Source organism: Cnephaeus nilssonii, assembly GCF_951640355.1.
Source record: "Cnephaeus nilssonii genome assembly, chromosome: 9".
Taxonomy (NCBI): Eukaryota; Metazoa; Chordata; class Mammalia; order Chiroptera; family Vespertilionidae; genus Cnephaeus; species Cnephaeus nilssonii.
The window spans coordinates 77,608,002-77,633,692 of record NC_137080.1 but is presented as its reverse complement, the minus strand read 5'-3'; the positions used below and the strand labels follow the sequence as shown (position 1 = coordinate 77,633,692).

The 25,691-nt window shown below is 40.9% G+C and overlaps 1 protein-coding gene across 1 annotated transcript in view; it reads right to left on the bottom strand.

The window, feature by feature from the left end:
* The window catches only part of PKHD1 (PKHD1 ciliary IPT domain containing fibrocystin/polyductin), a gene marked incomplete at its 3' end in the record, with an annotated part of 394,211 nt that overhangs the window by 248,988 nt on the left and 119,532 nt on the right, over window positions 1–25,691 (bottom strand). Inside the window, exon 35 of the mRNA XM_079780770.1 lies at window positions 19,904–20,060. Within this exon, the coding sequence (XP_079636896.1) occupies window positions 19,904–20,060 (157 nt within the window). The remainder of the gene's footprint in view (window positions 1–19,903; window positions 20,061–25,691) is intronic.

Sequence of the window (25,691 nt, the reverse complement as noted above, 5' to 3'; positions counted from 1 at the left end):
CTCTCTATCTATCTCTTCCCCTTCTCCCTTCCACTTGCTCTGAAAATCAATGGAAAAAAATATCCTCAGGTGAGGATTAAAAAAAAAAAGTCAGTTAAAAAAAAAACTGGGCAACAAGTGAACAGGAAATAGGAATAGAAGAAAATGTGTCAAAATTATAAGAACTGTGGTAAAAGGAAGTGTAATTAGGGTTACCATCATGACATGTGTAACATTTTAGCTGACCAACAACCACTGTACTTTTCATAATAGACTCTAATTTCCTGAAGGATTTGCTATGCTCTATAGAAAAGAGTTGAGTGGGACTGTCAGTTGTGGTGTCCTATCCTACCTTAGCCTGAGTCATGTACCCAGACTTCAAAAAGAAATCTGGAGCAAAAGGGAAGAGATGACTGGAAATGTTTAGACCTCAGTAATTCTAGTGGTGATACCTAATGAGCCCAAAAAGAGTTCCTACTTCTGAGCCCCCCATCTGCCAAGCCCCTCCAAAACTCCCTGGATGCTATTACTTCCACACCTGATTTTCCACACTTCCCATAAATTCTGTAAGCTACCCAATACCTTCTCAATAAATTTCCTTTATCTATCTATTTGTTTTTGTTCTTCTTAATTCTTTTCCTCTTTCCTATGAGTTTGAATTTCCTATGAATTTTCTATGACTTTGTTTCTGTTTTATTTTGTTTATTTTGCATTTTAGATCCCACATATAAGTGAAACCATACAATATTTATGCTTTTTTAAAAGATAGTTGCAAATCAAATAACCTTAACTGATATTGATATTATTTTGCTCTAATATTGAAATTTTCTGTAAAATAGGAATGTTATCCTATATAATAAAAGCCTAATATGCCAAGTGTCCAGTCATCCAGTTGGCTGTTCAACCAATCAAAGCATAATATGCTAATGATATGTTAAGGCCACTCAACCGCTCACTATTACTAACGTGCACTAACCACCAGGGGGAAGACACTCCAACCAGTAGGTGAGCTTGCTTCTGGGGCCTGGCTGATCGGGACTACGTGAGACGGGCTAGACACACCATGGAGCCCTCCTATGGTCCCTCCCCAGCTGGCCAACCTCCCATGTCCCTCCCCAGCCCTGATCATGCATGTCCCTCCCCAGCCCCAATTGTGCACCAGTGGGGTCCCTCAGCCTGGCCTGTGCCCTCTTGCAATCAGGGAGGGACCCCTCAGGGGATGTCAGAGAGCCAGTTTCAGCCTGATCCCACAGGCCAGGCTGAGGGACCCCACTGGTACACAAATTTGTGCACTGGGCCTCCAGTTTTATAGAGTTTTATAATAAAATCATTTGTATATCATGGGAATAAACACTTAGGATATTAAAACATACTTCCATTATTTTAATACTTTACTTTAAAAGGATTTAAAATATTTATATTTTAAGCAGAATTTTTTCAATATTGTCTAAATAATTAATAATTAAACACTTTAACCTGAATGAGCTATTAAATCTATCTCCCACTTTGTAAGTGGTTTGCAAAAACACTGCACTAGACTCTTCTATCCTCTAACAAAGTGGTCAGGGTTGCGACTTTATATTGGGAACACCTGGGTCTTCTTTTCTGAACCCCATAGTAACTTTCCATCTCACTCAGAATAAATCAAAGTCCTTACATTGGGCTACAAAAAGCCCCTTTTGATTTGCCACCCCATCTCTGATACCCCCGCATCACCATCTTTTAAAACTCACTTTGCAACTCATCTGTTGCAAACACACTGGCCTGCTTGTTGGTTCTTTAACAAGTCAGGCTTGTGCATATGTTCTTCCTGCACCTGGAATGTTCTTCCGCAGATACCCATGTGCCTCATTCCCCCTTGTCTCTATTCAAGGGTTAACTTCTCACTACGGCCTTCCTCTCCAGTCTATGTAAGATAGAATGCCCTTACCTCTGACCCAAATATATTTTTCTTCAGAACACTTAACATGTTTAATGTCTGCCCTCCCCCCACAGGAATGCACGCTTCATGAGAGCATTTATCTGCTTTGCTCACGTCTATATCCTTAGTGTCTAGAACAGTGACCAATAGGTAATTAGCACTTAATATATCACTGTTGAGTAAATCAATAAATGGTTTTATCTTTTTTAGAAAATCTGGTTTGTACCTGAATGTATTCCTTTATGGACAAACACACACCACACACTCACTCCCATTTTCTCAGAAAGGATGTTATTACATTTAATTTATAAGTCCATACATTGTCTTACTGAGCTAAAGATAGGCAAAGGATGTGGAGAAAGCCTGGTGTCAGAAATTGCTCAAAATACAGATTCCTGTTATAACAAGGAAGGTCCTGGTGAGGGCCAGTGAAGGGAAGGCATTCTTCATCTGCCCAAGTCCTAAATCCAAAGTGCCACATTACTGAGTTAAATTGCTGTTGTTTCCCAGATATGTACTGGAGGAATGTGATAGAGAGAAGAATAAGATTAAGATGCCTTCAGTCACTTACTCACTAATGTTTACTCCCATTAGTCCACTGATAGTGATCAATAGACATTTGCCCCAATAGTCAACTGGAGAGGCCTCTTCTTGCCCAATTTTCTGTCTAACATTCTTCTTCAGCTTCCCTCAGCCCCTTTCACCAGCCCTTCTAGTCTTCAATCCTAAAGCCCATACCACACTCCATATGTAAAACAGCCATGGGATGTTTGCTTAGACTCAGCTTCTTAAAGTGTTCCTTCTTTTCACAATTTAGAACACACCCCACGTAGGTATCCAGTTTCTCTGTCTGTAAAATGTACAGTTCTTCCCTCAGAAAATTACAGCGAGATTTCTTGAAATGATGCTTTCAAGGGGCCATTGTTGGTCCCTAGTCTTGGTTCAGATCCTGTTAAATAATACAGTGGTTTGGTGTCTACTCCTATCATCACACGCACCTTTACTTCCCCCACTATTGCCATTACTGCTCTACTTCCACAGTTGCTCCATCATGCTAGTACCACTAGACCACATCCTTCCAACATCCCATTGCTGGTAATCCTGACTTTTCCTTTCAAATATGGAACATAGAGCTTACATACTCTAAGGTAAATTATCCACAAAGCGAGAAACTATCCTTTGGTGATCTATAGGCTTAATGTTACAGTGGTACCACCCTACTTCCCAGACTTTCCAAGGACCAACTTGGAATTTTGACTTAATTTTCCTTCTCATTGTCATGACGATGACAAGAATAATCATCAGAAATGCAGTAATAATAATGAATCCTGCTGTGAACAAGAGGGGAAAAATGTGACCTGTGGCACAGGTCATTTTCTTATGTTTACTAAAACCATTTTTGCTCACAGCCACATTTGATTAATGTCCCAGCTAATTATCTTCAACTGGTGGACCAAGGATTTGCATGGCAGGACTCCTCAGTCATAAATAGTCATGAAATCTGAACTGAACTTGATCAGCAAGTGGTAGAGGCAGGGTATGGAATCGAGGTTCCTGTCCTGACTCCGCCGTTGGCCTCTGAATGACCCTCAGGGAGCCCTATAAAATTGCCGGGACTCGGCCCTAACCAGTTTGGCTCAGTGGATAGAGCGTCAGCCTGCGGACTGAAAGGTCCCAGGTACGATTCCAGTCAAGGGCATGTACCTAGGTTGTGGGCACATCCCCAGTAGGAGGTGTGAGGAGGCAGCTGATTGATATTTCTCTCTCATCGATGTTTCTAACTCTCTATCCTTCTCCCTTCCTCTCTGTAAAAAATCAATAAAATATATATATTTTTTAAATTGCTGGGCCTCGGAGGATTATTCAGTTCCCAAACCTGTTCTATTCAGGGCCTAAGGACGGTCCCTTCTCTCATCGGTGAAGTGGAGAGTAGATGCATGCATTCACTCTAGCTCTGGAACATCTGACATCTACCAGTACATTTGTAAGAACGCAGTCAGGTGTGTGTTGGACATTGATAGAAACACAAAACCTATGTTTTCCTGACATCACCTCTGCTGTAGTGAACTTTGAATTTTGATCAAAAGAGATACTACATGCACAGGCAATGATTCAAATAAAACCACAGGGAAAGCAAGGGATCTAACATTTATTAAGAGCCTACCATGTACCAAAATCTTTAGATATGTTGTCTGAAATGACCTTCAAAATAAGACTATGAGGTCAATATCACCCTCCCTATTTCACAGAACTGGGTGGGCTGCCGGAGAGGCTGTAATTCCTCTTTCAGTCCAGAACTGGCAGAGGAAGCTTTAGCACCTGAGACCACCTGACAGAGACACTCATGTCCTATCCACTTCCACAAACACTCCCAGGTAGCTCTTTTATTAATTAGGTTTGTTATCAGAGTTACATTTAAGGAAAAACATGTGTTAGCCTAAGTAAATTTGCCTATGGCTTGTTTATATATGCTTTATTTTCATTTTGTTAATGTAGATATACCTTGCCTCATTCCAAAAAGGATTTGAGACAGATTACAAGGATTAGTGGGTAAATATATAAACCTGGGCTTTATCCCTTGTACCATCAAGCAAAATATTAAACACACTGAAACAAATAGATAGTCGTTTTAAAATGTCACGGGAATTAAGAATGACGTTAATGAAGGGAGAAAAGCTCAGCCCAAAGAAAATGAATGATTTGTGCTGGCAACAGTACGATAAACAGGACCAATTAATTAATATGATCATCGTTATTCTGTGCTACAAAGAATTCCCTCCTCACTTTATCAGTGACAGTATAAAGAAATCGAGGTAAGTTCAGAAGAGATTTGATAAGGAATTCAGCTATTTTTTATTAAAATAATTATAAGTGATAACCAAGGTGAAAGCTCCTTGGTGTGAAAGAATGTAAAGTTTAGTCTTAATCTAGCGCTGTGCCAGGGCCCCAGGTGTTTCATCATCACACTTCCATTAGCTTAAAACAAATACACAGGGGACTGCTTTGAAGGCGAGTCACTGGAGGACAGGAGTAAAGTGGGAGGACTCGAGTTCTCCACTTGATGGAACTCGGCTCCATTTCTGAAAGCTGAAATAAAGAGCAAGGCTGAAATCAGCCTTTGGCTGTGACCCTTAAATTGCTTGTTATGATTGTTCATGAAAGCTAAGTATGTACCACAAGTGACCTTGGGTAATTTTATAAAAATCAATCAACCATCATTATTGTTACTTCCCCTCTAAAATAAATAAATGAACACAACTTTTTACATGTAATCACTTCTTTCCATTAAACCTCTTTCTTATTTCTTTTAAAGGCAAATCAAGAAGACTTTTAGCAGCTACCTAATGTTTGCAACATACATCAAAACCTGCTTTTGGCTCACCCTACAATTAGCCATCCTATGTAATACCACAGAAACATTTGTTGTGTGTGTGTGTGCTTTTTAAGAAAAACAAATAACACAGTTTTAGCTATTTTCTCCCTTACAGAAAAATGTGGAGTATAAATATTTTACCATACAATAATAAGACTCTTCAAAAGAGATGGCTATACTTTATATCTTCAATTTTTCCCCTCCATTCTCTTAAAACATACTGAGTTTGGGCCTTGCCTGACTATTTCACCAGAACTGCAACCACATTGCTGAGTCCAAAGCTCATGCTCATTCCTCACCTTCCCTGAGTGGCCAGCAGCATTGGACACACTTGGTCACACCTTTCTTGAAACTCCTTCCCCTCACTTGCCTGGCACTGTGCCTCCAAGTTTTCCTCCTACCTCCCACGCCTTCCCCCAGCCTCCTCTACCTGATTCTTGATTATCCCAAATGCTGACACTTGGAGCTCCCCATGACTCAGTCCCTTGACTATTTTTCTTATCAACCTTAGTTGTCTGATCTTTTCTTGACGTTTTAAATGTCATTATATGCTCATTGCTGATGACTCCCAAATCTGTATCTCCAAAGCCCACCAATGCCCTCGGATGGAGACTCATATACCCAACTGCCTACTCAGTTATCTCTACTTAGATGTCTTATTGGCTTCTCAACGTAGTATATCCAAAACATGACCTTCTTGTCTTGCCACACAGGCCTGCTCACAGTCCTTACCATCTCCATAACTGGCAACTCCATCCGTTCAAGTGCTCAGTCTGAAAACTCTACAGTCAACTTTCACACCCTCTCACTTTAAGACCAATCTTTCAGGAAATTGTGTGCACTCTTTCTTCAATATTCCTGATCCAACCATTTCTCACCATGCACATGTCTGTTTCTGGGGTCTGAGTCACTCCCATCTCATCCTCGGAGTATTATAACCCCCTCGCTTAGCTCCTTGCTTCTGCCCTTGCCCCCACCCCAGAGTCTGCTCTTAAATCAGCACCCAGTGTGATTTTTATTTGTGTAAATCTTATGTCGCTACTTTGTACAAAGTCTCCAATGCTCCCACCACACTCACTGAAAGCCTACCCAACCCCACAGGGCTGGTCCTCTCTCTGGCCCACTCTGTCTCTCTACTATCCCCTGGGTCACACCCTCCTGCTGCACTACCTTCTTGTTCCCCTGCCCTCACTGCGTACAAATCCCCCAATCACCACAAACTATCTCTCCACCTTTCCTGCTGCATGTTTCTCCATGCTGCCCAGAAAAACTAACAAAAAATATATATATCATTTGCTTACTTGACTGATTTCCCTATAGAAATAAACTCCATGAGAGCAAGATTTTTGCCTTTTTTGTTCACAGCTATAGCTGCTCTACCTAGAACAGTGCCTGGCATGTGGGAAACTTAGTAAGTGCTAATTAAATCCTGTTGAATAATAGGAGCTGAAGTTATAGAAGTGAATGAGGTCTCCCTAGGAGAATATGCAGAGTGAGAGCAGGACAGGGATAAGGGGAACAAGTTGTCAAATATTAATATTTAAAGACTAGAATATGGAAAAGAAGTAGCAGATGCTTGAATGTGAGTCAAAGAGTTGGGTGAATTAGGAGAAGAATCAAAAGGCTGTACAGACATAGACAGCAGGAAGAACTCTAAGAACTGTGGAGCTGATAGACGAAGGCGGCAAACCCTTAATGTCATTTTCAGGAGGCTCAGGGGAGAAAGGGTGCACGCCAAGAGTATGCTTCGTGCGGACACCAATGCCAGCGGATAAAATGAACCAAGGAAAGGGGCTCCAGTTTTAAACAATGGGAAATCCAGCGGTCAGTGAAGGCAAAGCCAGGGAGGGATCTGAGGACCCCAATTAATAGATCAATCTTCATCCCAAACTAGATATTTCATTTGCCCAAAGTTTGCCAAACCTAAAATTTTAGATGTAAGTTATCTAAATCGAATAGCCTCCATTCAGCTTTTTTGTGTCAACCCTAAATAATTCCTTTAAAAGTTTAAAAGCCTGTATCTGGTTACCTTTCTGGTCATTCATACTTTAATAGATAGGGGAGACTGTGGAATTCCCTTTCTCTTGGGAATTATAGATCACCATACCTTCAAGATGGATGGACACTACTCTGCCTGGTGGAGTGATCTGGGCACAGTTGGGGTACACTGCTGTACCCTACAGTACGGTGCTGCTGTGGAAGTGAGCGTCAGGAGGAGGTGAGGAAGAGGGGAGAAGAGTGGCATTTAGGGAAGGCAGTCACAGCCCGAAGCCTGCATCGTGATGGGGATGCACAGAGCTTCCTTTGTTGGCAAGATCCGGATTAGACTTGTGCCTGATCCACTGGAGCAGAGCCTGGAAGCCTTCGAGGTGGGCTTGTCCCCGGCCAGAGAGGCGGAAAATCAATTTGGCTGGCAAACGAGAGCCCCCAAGAGCTCAGTGCACGGTCCATAATCCTATCCACTAGCAGCTCGGGAAATAGATGCCTGAGCCCTCACATATTCATGGGGGATGTGAGGCATAAATCAGGCTTTAAGGATTGGGGGCAAAGGGAATGGACTCTCTGGCCGGCTACTAATTAATCAAGCACAGAACACCTACACCTAACAACCTGGGAGCCACACACACAGGCACAGGCGGCTGCTGCTGCTGCTGCTTTTCCTGATTATTTTCTTCATTTCAATTAAAATAGATATCGAATGAAATTTCCCCCTTTAGCTGATGCTGCTTACGCATCCCCCCTGTTCTCTCTTTAATTAAAAAACATGCTTATTGCAATACTTGCCAGAATCACTTTAACGGTATTTTAATTGTAATGTCTCTGCCTGATTAAAAAAAGAAAATATGAACTAGAAAGTGTTTGCAAAAATGTTCTCCGAATGCAGGAAAAGAACCGCACACCTCCCGGAATGGATGCCACATGCTAATTCCTTAATTAGCCTGGCACTGCAGTCAAATGGGCAATGTAGAGGAAAAAACAGATCTGAAATAAAAGCACTGAATCTGAGCCACAAACAATAGCAGTTGGGAGAACCGTTTTCATCAGCTCGGATTTCCCTGGCAGGAGAGCGAGCTGCGGGGAACGGAGAATGCCAGGCTCAGGAGAGGCCCATCCAGGGTCTCCAGCCAAGTTTCCACTGTTCTTTGCAAAGGGTCGCATAGCCTTTGGGAAAAGTGTGGCTGGGCTGGCTACACTTCCTAGTTAATTGACTTCCAGTTCCTTTTATTGTTTTAGGCTAGTGGGGACTCAAACTTGAGCACCCATCCACACCACCTCAAGGGTCTTAAAACACCTTCTGAATAAAGAGATTGCTCAAAGAAGTATATCAAATTGTAGGGCTGGTCAAAACTGTGATTGGGTCAATGCTAATTGAACTTGGTAAACCCCCAGAGAGGTTTACTGTGGGGCCCAAAAATGTGCCTTCCTAGCAAGTCCTTTGATGCTGCTGCTGCTGATGGGGAACACACTTTGAGAATCACGGCTCTCGGTAAATTAAGTGATTGCTATAGGTGGCCATAGTCTTGTGAAGTTTGCTACCAGCTCACAGGTTGAGGAATGCAAGGCTGGAATTACAGATTAATTCACTTCACCATTCAACCAACAGTTACTGTTGTTTTCCAGCCCTTCTGCTAGGAGCCAAGCTAAAAGCATAAAAAAGGCAGTTTAACTACTACAGGTGAATAGAAATACCCTAGTTTTAGTGAATTAGCCAACTTTACAGATAACTGAGAGAGAAGATAAAGATTATGACTCAACCTTTTACTTTTTCTATAAAACATGAGGCTCAGTAAGTGAACCTTATAAAGGAATTAACTCTATACCAATTACCAAGTGTAAACGTATTTGTGGAAGAGAAACTATAAAGAAATATTTAAAGGAACTCAAATACTGATATATAAGTAAATGTCTTTGTCATTAAAACTATTGTTATTAGCCCTAACTGGTTTGGCTCAGTGGATAAAGCGTCGGCCTGCGGACTCAAGGGTCCCAGGTTCGATTCCGATCAAGGGCATGCACCTTGGTTGCGGGCACATCCCCAGTAGGGGGTGTGCAGGAGGCAGCTGATTGATGTTTCTCTCTCATAAATGTTTCTAACTCTCTCTCCCTCTCCCTTCCTCTCTGTAAACAATTAATAAAATATATTTTTTAAAAACTATTGTTATTAGTTACTGTTTAACTAAACCTTGATTTCCTCTACACCTCCAGAAAACCATTACTGCCTTTTAGCAACAAAACTTCTGGCATGTAAGTGCTCAAGGCCCTTAGTTGTTCCATGGATTTCTAGAAATTCACTTAAGACCTTCAGAAAGAAAGCTAGTATTTGTAGGGAGAGGCAGGATAGACAAAACAAGAAACTAAAAAACAACAAAATTGTCTTTTCTCCAAAGTCTGTATCTGGCAGGTAGAAATCTCTCTGGCTACCAAGTTTCTCATTCATTCAAATAATCTCCTTCATTTTCTTTATCCAAGTTCAATTAGCATTGACCAAATCACATTTTTGACCAGCCCTACAATTTGATATACTTCCCTGAGCAATTTATTCGAAAGCTTAAGAAAACAGGAGCCAGGTCTTTATTCAAAAGGTTCCAAATATAATTATTCTCTGTATAGTATAAACATGATTTTGCTAATAGCATAATGTTTTAGAAATGAAAGATAATAGTTGTGTCCTCACAGTACTTATGTATTTAGAAAATGATAATTCCTCCTACTCCCCACGAGAATATTATAGTACATAAGAAATAAAGTAATAAAATGCTCATTCTCCAATATATTTTAATCTGCCCAAGAATCCCAGATACAAAAGCATCCCAGATATCTAGCTCCACTCCCAGTCTTGATAAAATGTATGTGGGAATCATTAATCAACAAATGAGGTAGAGAGGTAAGTAGAGACCAAGTCCTAAAGGACCTATAAGCCATATTAAGGAGTTTACCATGTAGACTTGATCTGAGAGCTTCCCGGAGAGCCAGTGAAGGGTTTTCAGTAAGGAAGTTTGAACATTTATCTTTCATTACTGAAAATACTATAGCTTCTGAGCTAGGAAGGGACTAGTCCTTCTCATTAGCTTTTTTCATGTTACAATATCGAAGTTGTCAAGACATAAAACTGTAAATTGTCTAATACCTAAATTGTTTAATGTCTGCCTGCCCATCTATTTGAAAGCATGTTCCTTCTCACAGCAATGGCTTATCTTTCATTTAAGGCTAATCAAGTGTGTCTGGGACTGTTCTCTGGAGGTAAATAATGGAAGTCATTGCCTGGGATTGAGAAAAATAAGGGGTTTCAGAGTTAACTGTTCCCCACATTACAAAGCTTTTGTCTCTGATCTCCTGATACACAAATAGTAAATGAAATTGGTCACCATCTGAACCAATCCACTAACATTTGAGGATACCAGGAAGGACTCTGATCATAGAGAAATTTATAGCTAACATTTATCTGCCTCTTCAGGTCAGAAATTCATTCATTGGTTTATTCATTCAATAATTATTTGAATATTTGCCATGTGCCTAGAGATATAATGGTCCTGGCAATGGAAAGGTAAGCAAAAGCAGACCTGGCTCCTGCTTTCTTAAGCTTGTAGCCAAATTTGCACCTTGCCAAAAAAGATAGAGTGAAGGAAAAAGCACACCCTAATATTAAATTTATAAATAATTGATATAAAAATTATTCAAGTTCTTAGCTGATTAAAAATTCTATCAATGATACACTTAGCTTTGGACATAGGCAAAAATCACCTCTCATAAAATAATTAACAGTAACTTGTCACCAAGAAAAAACTGATACATAGAGATACACAAGGTAAAAGGATTAAGGGTAGATTTCAAAAAACTCAGGTTAATTCTTATGGATGCTAACTTCTTGGTCAGGCTTCTCCTTAGATTATTGCCCAGCCCCTTCTGAAGTACCAGGCTTGAAAACATAAGAAAGTCTACTAATTCCTTTACTGTACTTCCTCCACAGGATTGCACAAATACATTAACATCTGTAGAGTTTCATACAAGCCATTCTCTTCCTATTGAGGGAAGAGAGTCAACATCATTTCCATTTTGTGCATTGATCTGAGGACCAGAGTCTTGCCCAAAGCCACAGGAGAGTGTGTAGCTGCCTCAAATATGAACTCAGGCCCCAAGTTCACTGACCAAACTGCAATGAGTCAACCTTGTTACATTGTCTGTACATACGAGTAATCATCCCATCTCCTGCCTTGAAGGGTAGCTGTGGTTCAGCTGAGAGAGGAAGCCACTCAGTCAATCTCCTTTCATAGCCCACTTGCAGATAAATTATTTTAACTTGCTTATTTGTGACAAATTTGACCAGCCCACAAGACATGTTGAGCATGACAATATTAATGTAGAATATTTCATTTTTTATCAAAACTCCAGCCTGCCTTTAGATGGGTTTCCTTTAAATCCACACTGGTATCTGTTAAGTCTTATACCTATAGGCATAGGGTAATCTGCCCAGAGACTCACACAGACCTGATGCACAGAGCAACCACACATAATGTTCTAGGGAAGTTCTATCTCATAGCACACCCAGCTCATTGCAAGGTGAAGCATGCACCTACTGAAACTGGGGCTGATTGAGTGCTGACTGGAAGGGACCATGTGTATAATCTATTGGATCAAAACGGCTATGCTGGGCACAGCACTTAATACCTCGCTCTGGCCCTGGCTGGTGTGGCTCAGTTGGTTGAGCGTCATCCCATGCACTGTGAGGTTGTGGTTCAGTTAGATTTCCAATCAGGGCACATGCTCCAGTTTCCGGTTCGACCCCCAGTAGGGATCCTGCAGGAGGCAGCCAATCAATGTTTCTCTCTCATCAATGTTTCTATTTCTCTCTCTCCCTTCCTCTCCCTCTAAAATCAATCAAAGTGTATTTTTTAAAATACTTCATTCTGAATTCCTCAAGCCCTTCCCAAGGATGAAGAAATTCTACATGGAATTTGGGAGTGGGTCAAGAGAAGATACCTCATCTCCACAAGCCAAGAATACGCATTTGTATGCCACTGAAATCCTAAAAATAACAGACTAACAAGATCTGAGTGTCCTCAAAACTAAAATAAAAATTGGAGAAAATGTGACCATATTCCAAACAGCACCAGAGAAACACATTTCCACAGAGCCAAAATAGCAAGAAGAATGAATGGAGGCAAGCCAATGGATAGACTCAGCTACTTCCTCCTCTGGGTTCTTCCTTCTCTTGCCACAGAAAGAAAAATACTTCAATATGCATTTTGAAGATAACAGAGGCAAAAAGCAATCCAAGGACTTCATTACCCAGCTAATTCTTTCAGTAACCCAGTTAGCTTTGTATATAGAAGCAGCCACTATCTGTAAATAAAATTGCAACTTAGGCCTGATAGCCAGCCATCTCTTCTGTTATGCCCATCAGTCAGAAAAAAAAACACAACTAACATATATCGAGTGCTTACTCTGGACTAGGTCCTATGCTAAGAGCTTTACAAATATTGCCTCATTTAATACTCAAAACATCCATATGAGTTGGACAATACATTGTAGTCTTGCCACACAATAGCAAACAATAAATGTTAGCCATCTTGGTTACTATTGCTGTCATTATAAGAGGCATGACCCTAACGAGGCGAAACCCGAGGTTTATGCGACCTTGCCCAAGGTCACAGGCAGGTAAGGGACAGAGCCCAGATTCAGACTCAGTTCTTTCTGACTCAAAAGCCTGCCGAGCATTTAAATGCTTTGGTGTACACCAGTAGACCAAGAAATAGAAAATCACATTAAAGGAAACCAGTACACCATTAAGCAGCAATAGAGACTGGGAACAAGTTTCTGTGAAGTATTTTAAAGTGATGGCATTGTAAGTAATAAGAAACTACAAAATGCCTTCCTTTTGAAAGCCCAGCACCAAGGGAAGAGGCGTTTCTAGGGTTTATGCTCCCCTAATTGGCCCTTTCTTAATCATTATCTCTAGACCACTTCATGTCAAGTTGCTTGACCACCCGAATAGAGATTCATTGCTTCATTATGAAAATATGAATGCTTCCCCAACTGCAGCCACAAGCCCAGGATGCATAATGTCTCTGACATGAGGGCAACATGCCTTCTTTGTTATTATGGCTCATCATAATTACTTGGAATAAAATAATAAATTTTAATTCAGTGATGCCTATGGCCGTTGGGCATCTTAACATAAAAGAACGAAAAATATAATTAACTAAATCAAGGCAATGTGCCTATTTCCAACCCAGCTCATTAGTATTAATTGATTGGGTTAATTCTCTTTTGTGTTTAACAGTACCCCCTAAAAAACAACTTTTAAAAAAAGGAGCGAGGAGAAATGGAGGGAAGAAGTAGAAATGGTAAGTAAATAAAAGTTCTTCATATTTTGCTAATTAGGACAAAATAATATATATAGTCAAAGCTTTTATTATGGTCACAAAATAATCTGCCCATTTTTTCAATAAAGTTCAAAGATCAGTGTATGTAGCATCATAAATAATGGAGAAAACCTTGTCTCTGGTACCATTCCCAATTGCCTCAAAGAAATTTATAATCCTTTCTACTATATAAGTTGTTCTTGTAAGAAAAAGTGTCAATTCTATTTTACAGAAGTACAGCACAGAGAGTCCAAGACTCTTGAGGGCCATATGCACAAGTTTTTCTGGTATAGGAGCCTGGTCCTCTAGACATTAGGATGCTGGCTTCCATGAATGGCAAAATAATATAGAGGATGCAATGTTTTCATGAAGCAGTCCTAAATGTCATTCTTAGGTGATCTATTTTCACTTTTATTTCATACTAATCTTTCCAAACTGTGTACACTCTTCATTTAGAAAGCACTCTGTATAATATTGTGAAAATGACTGAAAGTACTTCCACTATAATACTTTATATTTTGTTTGGTAAAATTTTTTTAAGAAAGTGGGGGTTTTTTTGGCTTGAAATTTTCCATGCTTTATCTCAGCCTATGCAGGGTATCAGAAAAATAAAGAAAATCCCACTCGACTATTTTTCTGATACTATGAATGGGTATGAAAAGGATAGACAGTAATAAACATTGAGAGAGTGACTTGCTGTTGATGAGGAGGAGAATAATGATTTAGTCCTATACTTGGATAGCTTTTTATTATCCTTCATGTACTTTCACACATATTATAGACCAAGAGAAAACATTAGAGGTTTAAGGCTGTGCTATATCAACGAGACACTTGAATTACTTACCAATCGATTTTATAGTCCTAACAACTCCTAATGACATACATTTACACATAGGTATATGTATGTATATGTGTATGGGTATGATGTAAATATCTATACTAATAAAAGGGTAATATGCTAATTAGACCGGGAGATCTTCTGGACATCCTTCCAGACAAAGCCATGGTGGCAGAGCCGAGGCAGAGGTGGTTAGGGGTGATCAGGCCAGGAGGGAAGGGCAATTTCGGGTGATCAGGCCGGCGGGGGGGGGGGCAGTTGGGGGAGAGCAGGCCGGGGGGGGGGGGAGCAGTTGGGGGAGCAGTTGGGGCGAGCAGGCCGGCAGTGGGGGACAGTTGGGGAAGATTAGGCTGGCAGTGGGGCAGTTGGGGGAGATCAGGCCGTCATGGGGGGGGGGGTAGTTGGGGGCAATCAGGCCGGTGGTGGGGCAGTTGGGGGGCGAGCAGGCCAGTGGTAGGGGGCAGTTTGGGGCGATCAGGCCAGCAAGGGGGGGGGCAGTTGGGGGCAAAAAGGCCGGTGGGGGCAGCAGTTGGGAGCAAGCAGGCTGGCAGGCAGAGTGGTTAGGGGCAATCAGGCAGGCAGGCGAGCAGTTAAGGGCAATCAGGCAGGCATGCAGAGTGGTTAGGGGCGATGAGGCAGGCAGGCGAGTGGTTAGGGGCGATCAGGCAGGCAGGCTGGCGAGCGGTTAGGAGCCAGCATTCCCAGATTGCGAGAGGGTGCAGGCCGGGCTGAGGGACACCCCCCCCCCCATGCATGAATTTTGTACACCAGGCGTCTAGTATAATATATATCAGTCAGAATAACTAAAGACAGTGAAAATAAATTAGCTAGGAAAAGTGATATTTAAGAGAGCAATAGTTTAAAAATTATATTTCTTAAATTTCATCCAGACCTGCACCTCTTTGTCCATTTATTCAACCATTAACACATATTCTTTGAGTCCTCATTATGTGTCAGGCACTGTCCTAGACACTAAAGAGACAGTAATGAATAAACTGGTGAAGTCCTTTGCCTTTCTTATCTTGTTCTAGCAGAGGAAACCGATTTTAAACAAACAAGTTCATACTATGTCATGTGGTGATAGGTGCTGTTAAGAAAAGCAAAGCAAAATAAAATTTTAGTAAAGGTGGCCAAACAAGGCCTCTCTGGTAAGCTGACATTTTCTCATGAATTAAATAGGTGAGCCAACCACATGAATATTTGTAGGGAGATATTCCAGGCATAGGACAATATGTGCAAAAGCCCTGAGGCAAGTGTGTTCTTGGTACATTCACAGAAAAGCTGGAGCAGAGTAAATGAGGAAGACAAGGTCAATGAAAGGATCAGAGGTTTGATAATGGTGAGGACTTGAGACTTTATTTCTAGTGAGATGAGAAGCCATGGGATGGGGTTGAGGAAAGAAGTAACAAGCTATGACATATTTTTAAAGGACATAGAAAATAAATTATTCAGGGATATTTTAGTATATAGCATAAAAGTCAAATACCAATGACTTAAACACAGGAAGGCTTGTTTTTCTATCACAAAAAGTAACTTCAAAGGCAAGCAGTCCCAGTTGCCATGACACTATAGCAACTCCAAAGTCATCAGGACCTGGGTTTTTTCATTCTTCTACTTCACATTCTTTCTTGTTTATTTGTTCATTTGTTTGTGGGGGTTTTGTGTGTGGGGGGGGAGGGGGCTCTTGGTTAATCCTCACCCAAGTATATTTTTCCATTGATTTTTTTTAGAGAGAGTGGAAGAGAGGGGGAGAATGAGAGAAAGAGAAACATCAATGTGAGACCACATAAGGAATCAAACCTGCAGCTGAGGTATGTGCCATTGACCAGAATCAAACCTGGGACACTTCAGTCTGCAGGCCAATGCTCTACCCACTGAGAAAAACTGGGTAGGACTACTTCCCCATTCTTAACAAGTCACCTCATAGTCAGAGATGACAGCTGAAAATGTAGCCATGACAATTACATTCCAGGAAGCATGGAAGAGGAAGAAGGACAAATAGAACATGCCTCCTATCATGTCAGTTCTATTCTAGGAAACTTCCCAGATGTCCTGTACCACACTTCCCCTTGCAACTCATTGGCCAACTCTCAACCACAAAGGAGGCCAGGAATAGATAGCATTTGAGCAAGTTCATTGCTTTCCCAAATAAAAACTGGGGTTCTGCTACCAAGGAAGACAAAGAATTAGAAACATGGGAATCAATTAAAAGGTCATTGGAAATGATCCTGGCTCAAAATTATGTTGATAAAACTAAGTTGGTACCAATTGAAGTATTTATGTATGCAACACATATTAAAGATTCAGGGATATGAGAAAAAGAAGGAAGTCTAGGACACCTCCAAGGGTTCTGGCCTGAATCATTAGACAAGTACAATTCCAATAGGTGAGATGGGAAAGTGTATGTTGATATTTACATGATCAAAACTGGTCTCAGACACAAATGATATGCTCTTCACCATGTCTCCACCATCCAACTCTAATCTTACATCCTTGACACTCTCATTACTCTGGAATATATTCTGTGTTACTGCCTGCATCACATATTTTAGAACTAGAAATTTTACCCTTTTCTATTTTCTCCTTAATTATTTTTTCTTTAGTGGTAATACACACTCCTGATATTAACTATTATTCTTCACTAGAGGCCCGATGCACGAAATTCATGCATGGGGGGGAGTCCCTCAGCCCAGCCTGCACCCTCTCCAATCTGGGACCCCTCGAGGGATGTCCGACTGCCCTTTTAGGCCCGATCCTACCTGGATCGGGCCTAAAAGGGCAGTCGGACATCCCTCTCACAATCCAGGACTGCTGGCTCCCAACTGCTTGCCTGCTTGCCTTCCTGATTGCCCCTAACCGCTTCTGCCTGCTAGCCTGATCACCCCCAAACCACTCCCCTGACAGCCTGATTGATGCCTAACTGCTCCTCTGCCAGCCTGATTGCCCCTAACTGCCCTCCCCTGCAGGCCTGGTCACCCCTAACTGCCCTCCCCTGCAGGCCTGGTCATCCCTAACTGCCCTCCCCTGCAGGCTGGGGGCCCCCCAACTACTCTCCCCTGCAGGCCTGGGTCCCCCCCAACTGCTCTTCCCTGCAGGCCCGGTCGCTCCCAACTTTCCTCCTCTGTCGGCCTGGTCACCCCTAACTGCCCTCCCCTACAGGCTTGATCACCCCCAACTGCCCTCCCTTGCAGGCCTGGTCCCTCCCAACTGCCCTTCCCTGCTGGCCATCTTGTCGCAGCCATCTTGTGTCTACATGGGGGCAGCCATCTTGTGTGTTGGAGTGATGGTCAATTTGCATATCATTCTTTTATTAGATAGGATTGTTTTCTGTATCTTATACAGATGTCATAGGCCACTTAACAAGCATTCACAAGTCATCTGTTGAATTAAAGTTGATCTGTGTCCTTTCTCTGTTCTCATTCTTTCTAGAAGCTATGACCCATACCTCTATAATAAAACACTCACAGTTTTATTCTAAGCAACCCTGCTCCCTGCCAACAATTCTTGTATCCTATCTGTACAGAAACAGGTGTCTACTACTTACCCTCACATTCCAATCAATGGTCCTACTTCCTAAAAGAAAGAGGATCCTTCAGATAACAGACCTTCTCTCTGCATAGGATGAGGTTCTGCCCTCCCAAATTGGACTCATTTATTCTACTCAATATGGGAGTGAAATATGGCCTGAACCAGGAATATTAAGGAAAATCATTCTTGAAAGTTGAGAGGTTGGGGCAAGTATTTGGGTTGCTCAGATCTTGAAATCTCTGAGAGTGAGAAGCCAACTGTATATTCTGCACGTCCCTGCATTTCTTTTACCCTCTATTCTCCCTCTGAAGTTTCTTCTCCATCTTCAGTTCTTGGCCCTATCAACACCATTCCTTGATTGAACATTTACCTGGACCTAATGGGACATCCAGAGACTCAGGCTGAGTCTGAGGACTTTTAGTGGGAAAACTTCTCCTAAATGGCATAAAGCAAGAACACTTGAGTGCCTGAAGGGCATCTCATTCTCCAGCGGATTTGACTCCTTTGAAGAGAATCCTGGTTAAAGGTCTCCAACCAGTATCTTCTCTCTGAGCTGAGGCTTTAAGTCTGCAATTTTCCTTTGTCATTGCTAGTCTGCAGACCATAGATGGCTGTCAATAAGATGACATCCCCCATGGCCACTGGTTATACACACACACACACACCACAAAGGCAAGAGTGTAAATTGATTCACCATTTTTCCTAACAGGTGCTAATTAAATGATTTGCCTGCAAACTTCTCTTTGCTAATACAGAAAAGTAAAACAGCTTACAGAGTATCTATATATATAAAGGCCTAAGCGACCAGTCGACTGGTCACTATGACATGCGCAAGAGCTGCCCCCTGGTGGTCAGTGCGCTCCCACAGCCAACCTCCCGCGGCTGGCCAACCTCCCAAGGTCAGCTGGCTGTGGTTCCTCCCGCAGTTCCTTCTCCCCAGCTGGCAGGCCCTGATAGGCCCTGATCACCGGCCAGGCCGAGGGACCCCACCCGTGCACGAATTCATGCACCAGACCTCTAGTACAATGATAAAATGCCATCTGTAAGAGACAAGTATCAAAATGGTATCAGTTAATCTCTTCAAAATATTATTTTTTTTCTCATGTAGCCTTGCTCTTATTTTAACAAGAAGAAATCCTTCTGGAACTATTAAATATATTTCTAGTAAAAAATAGTGTTTTAGTGAAGAGTTTTATAGATATCTATTACTAATCACATTTCCCAAGCAATTTTTATTTACCAATGAACAAAGTCACTTTGATAACCATTTGTTATTATCAGCCATTGAAACGGGCAATACTTTTTATTCTCGTTTAACAGATAAGTAAACAAAGAGGCGAAATGACTGAATTAGTCACTTGGTGATGTGGTGAAGAAATTGAAATTTGAATTCTTAGTCTCTTCCAACTTCCCAGACCCTAGAGCTAAGTGGCTGGTTTTGCAATAAGGAAGCCTATTTATATGACTTTCCTTGGGACCAGGAAGTCAAAACCACAACAGGGTAAAAGCAGGAGAACGTCGCTTTTTTTTGGCAGGGAATTTCAAAGGCAGCAGCATTAACCGATGTCAGAGCATTTTGCTACATTGTGGGGGCTGCCCTGGACAAGCATGACTACAAAGTGCTTGAGTAAGAAAGCATATTCTTTGAGAAAACTGGTAACTTCCTTGTATTTAAAAAATTAAAATAATCAAGCTCTGTGCTTACAAGAATCCAAAGAAAGAGCTTTCATTTTGAACCCTATGACCACTTCTTCCTTTCATAGCAAAATCTCAATTTGGTCCAAGAATAAATTGTCAACAAGTACTAGAAGTTATCAAAAAAAACTACCTTCCCTCCTTTCCCATAACAGTGATAGAAATGTATATATTGATGTCATCACCGATCTCCAAATTCTACAGACCTTTAACGTGCAGGAAGTTGAGGATGCTTGTGTTGGTGTCTAGCAGGAGCAGTTGGCCATTCTCCACCGTGACGTTGTCGCCATCTTGTGGCGCCCGTTCAGGAAACCAGCTGTAAGCCCTTGACCACCTCCGGCAGAAATGAAAGGAAACATTACCCTGGAAAACAGAGTTTTGTTTTGTTTTAAAGCTGGATAGAATGAGTAAGCAATCAAAATATAAACTCCTTACACTAAACTTAATTTAAATATAATTTTAAAAGTCTCAATAAAATTAGCCACCCTCTCTTCTGCAAACTAAATCAAAAAGGGAAAAATATGGAAGGGGCAAAATTATACCTAAAGTCCCTTTGTGCCCGGTCGCTGGAATTCTCCAATGACAGGTTTGTAATGTTTTCCTCACCTTTTTTTTTTCTAGCATAAACTCCCTTCTACCTAACAGATGGGGTAGATTCTATTTTTTATTTTTACAGACATGTATTGAGTCTTGGACAAAAAAGTTGCAAATAGCCTGAAATACAGAGAATTAAAATGTTCTGCATGATGGGTGGCATTTTGCTTTATGTAATTGGTATCATTTTTCACTGGCTGTACTCCAAGTGCCTCTTTTTTATAGGAACATTCTTCTTTCTAAGTGCTCAGATCCATCCTCCCACACTCTACCTGTTTTGGTATTACTGTGTTGTTGCCTTTCCCTCTGTGCTTGGTGCATCGGTGCTGAAAAAGCCCTGACACAGGTGAAATGCCAACCGACCTGAGATGGTAGCCCAGAACCTTTGAGTGAGGGGCAGGGAGCAAGTCACAGAGGAGCCCAGAGGAGAAGGCACCCCCTCCCCAACTGGTCTTCAGGCTCCCTCTCAAAACTTTGGGCTTCCCTATTTATGGTCACACTGAAATCGTGTGTTTTTTCAAAAGGAGGGTGTTAAACTCACAGAAAGCAATATTTGGCTCATGCAAGAGGCCAAGAATATGTCTAAATATCTTGTGCAGTTATGGAACCATAATGATGATAAATATAATGAAATCAGAATGGAGAAGGTGATTCCCTCAAGGTAATACACACAACATGTGTATGCCTCTCTCCACACATTCCTTCCCACATACATTTCAACCAAATGTGAAGCCTGAGTTCCTATAAAGTAACTGCCTAGAAGGTCCTCTCATGAGGTGTTAAAGGCAGATGAGAGAAGATCATTAAGAAGGGAGGCATGTTTATAATACCAATAACTACACCTACACAGCAAATAGTGCCCTGGAGTGTTTCTGAGAGGGAAAAATGTGTTGCCAGGAGAACCAGTAGATTTTCCAGGAGTGGGTACTAATACCCAGCTCAATAGTCACAAGTTGTATGCTCAACCCAATCCCCAGTAAGGCTTTGAAATAAAGAAAGCAGGATCTTTTCATTTTCTATACCTGCTGAGGAGAAAACAAGTCAGTGAGTCATCCCAATGTAAGAGAGAAAAGCATGAGACATAGTGATGAGCAGCCCAGCACCACAGAAAGAAGAATGTGTGGTACATGAGAATTGTAATGAGCCGTGTGAACCAAGTCCCCATGATGCATCCACAGACTCAAAAAGCAGGAGAGAATTTTAGCCCTCTGCTCATTTTACAGACACTAGGTATAGGGAGGTGAGATTATTAAAAATGCTCCTTAAAAGGTTATATATTATACATTCTTACAAATCCTTTAATTCACTCCCATAGAATCAATAAAAGAAAAGGGAAGCAAGTAGTAGGAAATTAGAGTGGAACAAAGTGGTGAAAAGGTAGAAAAGAATGAGCCAAATAAGGATAGTAAAGTCAACTGCAGAGAAGGGTGAACCAGATCATGTGCAATGTCAGCCCTGAGTTCACCATAAAAGGACATTTGAAAAGCTTGCATTTCTATACAGTCTGAGATAGAAAGGATCCTAGAGAAATCCTATCCCTTCAAAGATGATGTTGACAGTGTCTCAGCCCAGAGCTGTTTGAGGGGTAGGTTTCCTCCCTGCTGAAGTGAGGTAATCAAGAGCTCAGGAGGTGGGGCCCAGGGATCTGTCATTAATGACATCCTCAGAGGACACTTCTGCTTCACAGTCTGAGAACAAATCAAGGCAAGGGCCACAGGGGAGAGGAATAGATTTTAAAAAGGAACCAGGAAGTTTCTTTCAAACCCTAAGCTCAGGGTCTTAAGGAAGACCAGCAAGTGTGGTGAGATGTGTGGATGAGCTGTAAGAAGTTTGAATAATTCAGCAGCATAACTCTTTCTGAGACATTAACCTGGTGGTCAGATCCATAGCTCAATGATAGTACTTACAAAGAAACCCAGGGCTCATGATGGAAATCCCAATGGAAAGATCTGAAATAACTAGACATTAATTAGGTATGAGGGGGTCAAAGGAAGACCATTCCATGGTATCTTCCATTCATTAGTTTGAGAACATTTTATGACTTAGAATTAGCACTGATGCCTGTCATAGCTCTAAGTGAATTTTAAAGACTTTCTCTCTTACTCTGAAACATGTGTATCATTAGCTGCCTTCCTTGTGTTACACCATCTTGGCTTGTCCTGTCAACCTTCAAACATTGCTATACTCAGCCCCAACCTAGCAGAGAGAAAGGTCCAATATTGTTATGTCCTCTTTACAATTGAGAAAGCAAAGGATCAAAGAGCTTAATTTCTGTGTCAAGGGCCACTGGGGTAGAAACAGACTGGATCATGCAGAGCAAGCTTTTCACTCATGGTGGCCTCCTCTGGAACACTCTTCCACAAAGTATCTGCATGGCTCACTCTCTTACTTTACTCAGGTCTCTGCTCAAATAATACATCTTTCCCTGTCTCCTTATTAAAATAATACCTCTAATCACTCCTTCTCCCCTAATACTTTCATCCAGGTATTATATCATAGAATTCCTTATGTATTTATCTTGAGCTTACTCAAATAGCAGGGACTATGTTTTGGTCAATGTTATATTCCTAATAACCTAAAAAGTGTCAGGCACATAATAAGTGCACAATAAAAATCAATTACTTAATTTCTTAAATTAATAATATACCTGTTAACTCCATGTACACATTTCTAGATATTACATACGACATATGCCTAAGCACCATCCAGATAAAATAAATAGACAAATAGGTGATAAGGCCTATAATACTTAAAAGTGCTATATCCCATAGATCTCCTGACTTGTTGGATTTAGCCCACATTCCTTTCTGTTTTCACACTCTATTTAAATTTAAACCAAATGATGAGTGTATCTAAATTAAGCCCAAGATTCAGATTCAGTTTCCCTATGAAATCTTCGGCCGATTTTTTTTTTCACCTTAACTTTCTCTATTCAGTGTGGTAGATTCCAAAAGAATACAAATGTCAAGCATTAAGTTTCAAAAGACCCAAGCTTTCCTGTGCCCAAACTTCTCCTTAGAATAATAAAGGTATCCTGAAATGTTTAAGTTTTTATTGATGATTCATGCTTTAGTACATGATTGATTAAATACAAAAAGTCCTAGAAAATTCATGCATCCTCAATTATCTAACAGCTACCTGGGGAAGTAGAAGAGCAATGTATCTCCATGACTGCATGTTGTCAATGAATCCATGAATACATGTATGTGCCATAAGAATTTTTTTAAAATATATTTTTATTGATTTGAGAGAGAGAGAGGAAGGGAGAGGAAGAGAGAGAAAAAAAAAAACACATCGATGTGAAATAGAAACATGGATCAGCTGCCTCCTGCACACCCCCTACTGGGGATTGAGCACACAACCTGGCTATGTGCCCTGACCAAGAACCAAACCAGCAACATTCAACCAACTAAGCCACACTGGCTTGGGCTGTGCCATAAGAATTTTAGCTCTGCTACATTTTCAGAGTTGACACACTGATAGTATAATTGCTTACACAGGGCAATGCCCCATGAAAACAATGGGGATGGCTCACTTTCCAACATCTTTATCCTCCAATCACTATCACTTTGATCCCAGCAAAGAAGAGTGACAGTATTGATAAAAGATGTCTTGTCAATATATTTAAAAGCCTCTGAGCAGATATCAGTATGATGTTTTTGGTGAAAGCCATGCTCTATGTCATCAGCTCAGCTTATAGGTCAACGTAGGTTTCACTTTCACCAAAAATGCCTTAAGCTCTTTCCATGCTAGCTCTCAAGGTGCTCAGCCTTTAGCTTTAGTTCCCTTCTTTGAGATAAATGAATCACTCACTACCATTCTGTAGGTGAAGAAAACCATTTCGCCATGGGCATAGGAGGTGGGTGTGGAAATAGAGATTTAAGAATTATCCAGAACATGCCCTCACCTTTACCTCAGTATATGCAGCCCAAAAAAAACCAGAAAACACAAGCAAACACTTCCCTGCCTCAGCTAGGAAGCTTATGCAATTTGTTTTCTTCTTACAGCATGTCAGCACTTCTCTGAACTTTAGGGAATGTGCAGCGTCTGCAAATCTCACATGTCACCTTAAATGTATTAGCAACACCATCAGAGTTATCTTGAAAGAAGTCATTGATCAGCAAGTTGCAACAACCAGGCAAAGCAAAGACCTTTTTGTGAGTGCATGTGTTAAGCTGGGTAGTGGAGGAGGAAGATTGCGGCAATCTCTCTAGTCACAGGGTCTCCTGGATGACAAAGACAAGGAAGAAGTGTTTTGACACCTCACCAGAATGTCTTCTTCAGCATGAAAGCCTTGGAAATAGGAAAAGACAGGTCCCTGTAACCAACGTTCTCTACACTCCTTACCCTGCTCTGTTTCCTCCAAAGCACTTATCATCACTGAAACATGGTGTACAGTTATTTATTTATAGTTAGTCAACCCCCAGCAGAATGTGAGTTTCATGAGAGCTTCTTGGTTTTCTCTGGTATCCACAGTACATACAACAATGTCTGGTGTACAGTAGGTACCCCAAAAGCAAGTTTGAGTGAATGAATAGTCAACTCTTACTTGGGCTCATAATCACTACGCTTTAATTTAAAGTATAATTTTAATAACTAAAATAATTTGATATGAAGCTTAAATTTGTTTTTTAACCTTTTCAGTGCTCTTCTACATAGAAATGTTTTAATTTTTATAAAAGCAAACATATTTATCTTTTCTTTTGTGACATCCTCTATTATTTTATGTATATGAAACCCTTTTTTCATTCATATATAAACATCATTTCTTGATTTGTAGATTTTATGTTTACATGTTAATCCTCACCTAATCAAGAATTTATGTTGGTGGGAAGTTTTCCATTTTTGTTTTTAGCTTTTGTTTTTTCCCCCCAAATAGTTAACTGTTGTCACACCATTTATTAAATAACATTTGCTCTCTCAACTAATATTCTTGGTTATTTAAATAATTGTATTATAATGTTGGGTGATGTTTAAATTGCCAATTAAAATCCCAAACCTGTTATAACTGAACCAATATTAAGACCTCTCTCTCTCTCTCTCTCTCTCTCTCTCTCTCTCTCTCTCTCTCTCTCGGATACGTGTGACCTCAGCTTTGTTCTTAAGGTGCTCATATTAGAAAAAGACAAATATGAGAAAAAGGCAAATATCCAGAAAATTAGTATGAAGTGTGATTAATTCAACAATTAAAGGCAAAACCAAGGAGCTATGGGAGTTCAGAGGTTGTGGCTGACCCTGGTAGAGACTGCCTTACAGGTGAAATCCAGTGTATTGATCACCTGGTCTTTTTTAATCTGGACACTACAGATAAATTAACACAGGCTAAGATTATTTCAGTTGATTAAAAAACAAAACAAAAAAAATATGCTCATTGTAGAAAAGTCAAACATCTACAAATCC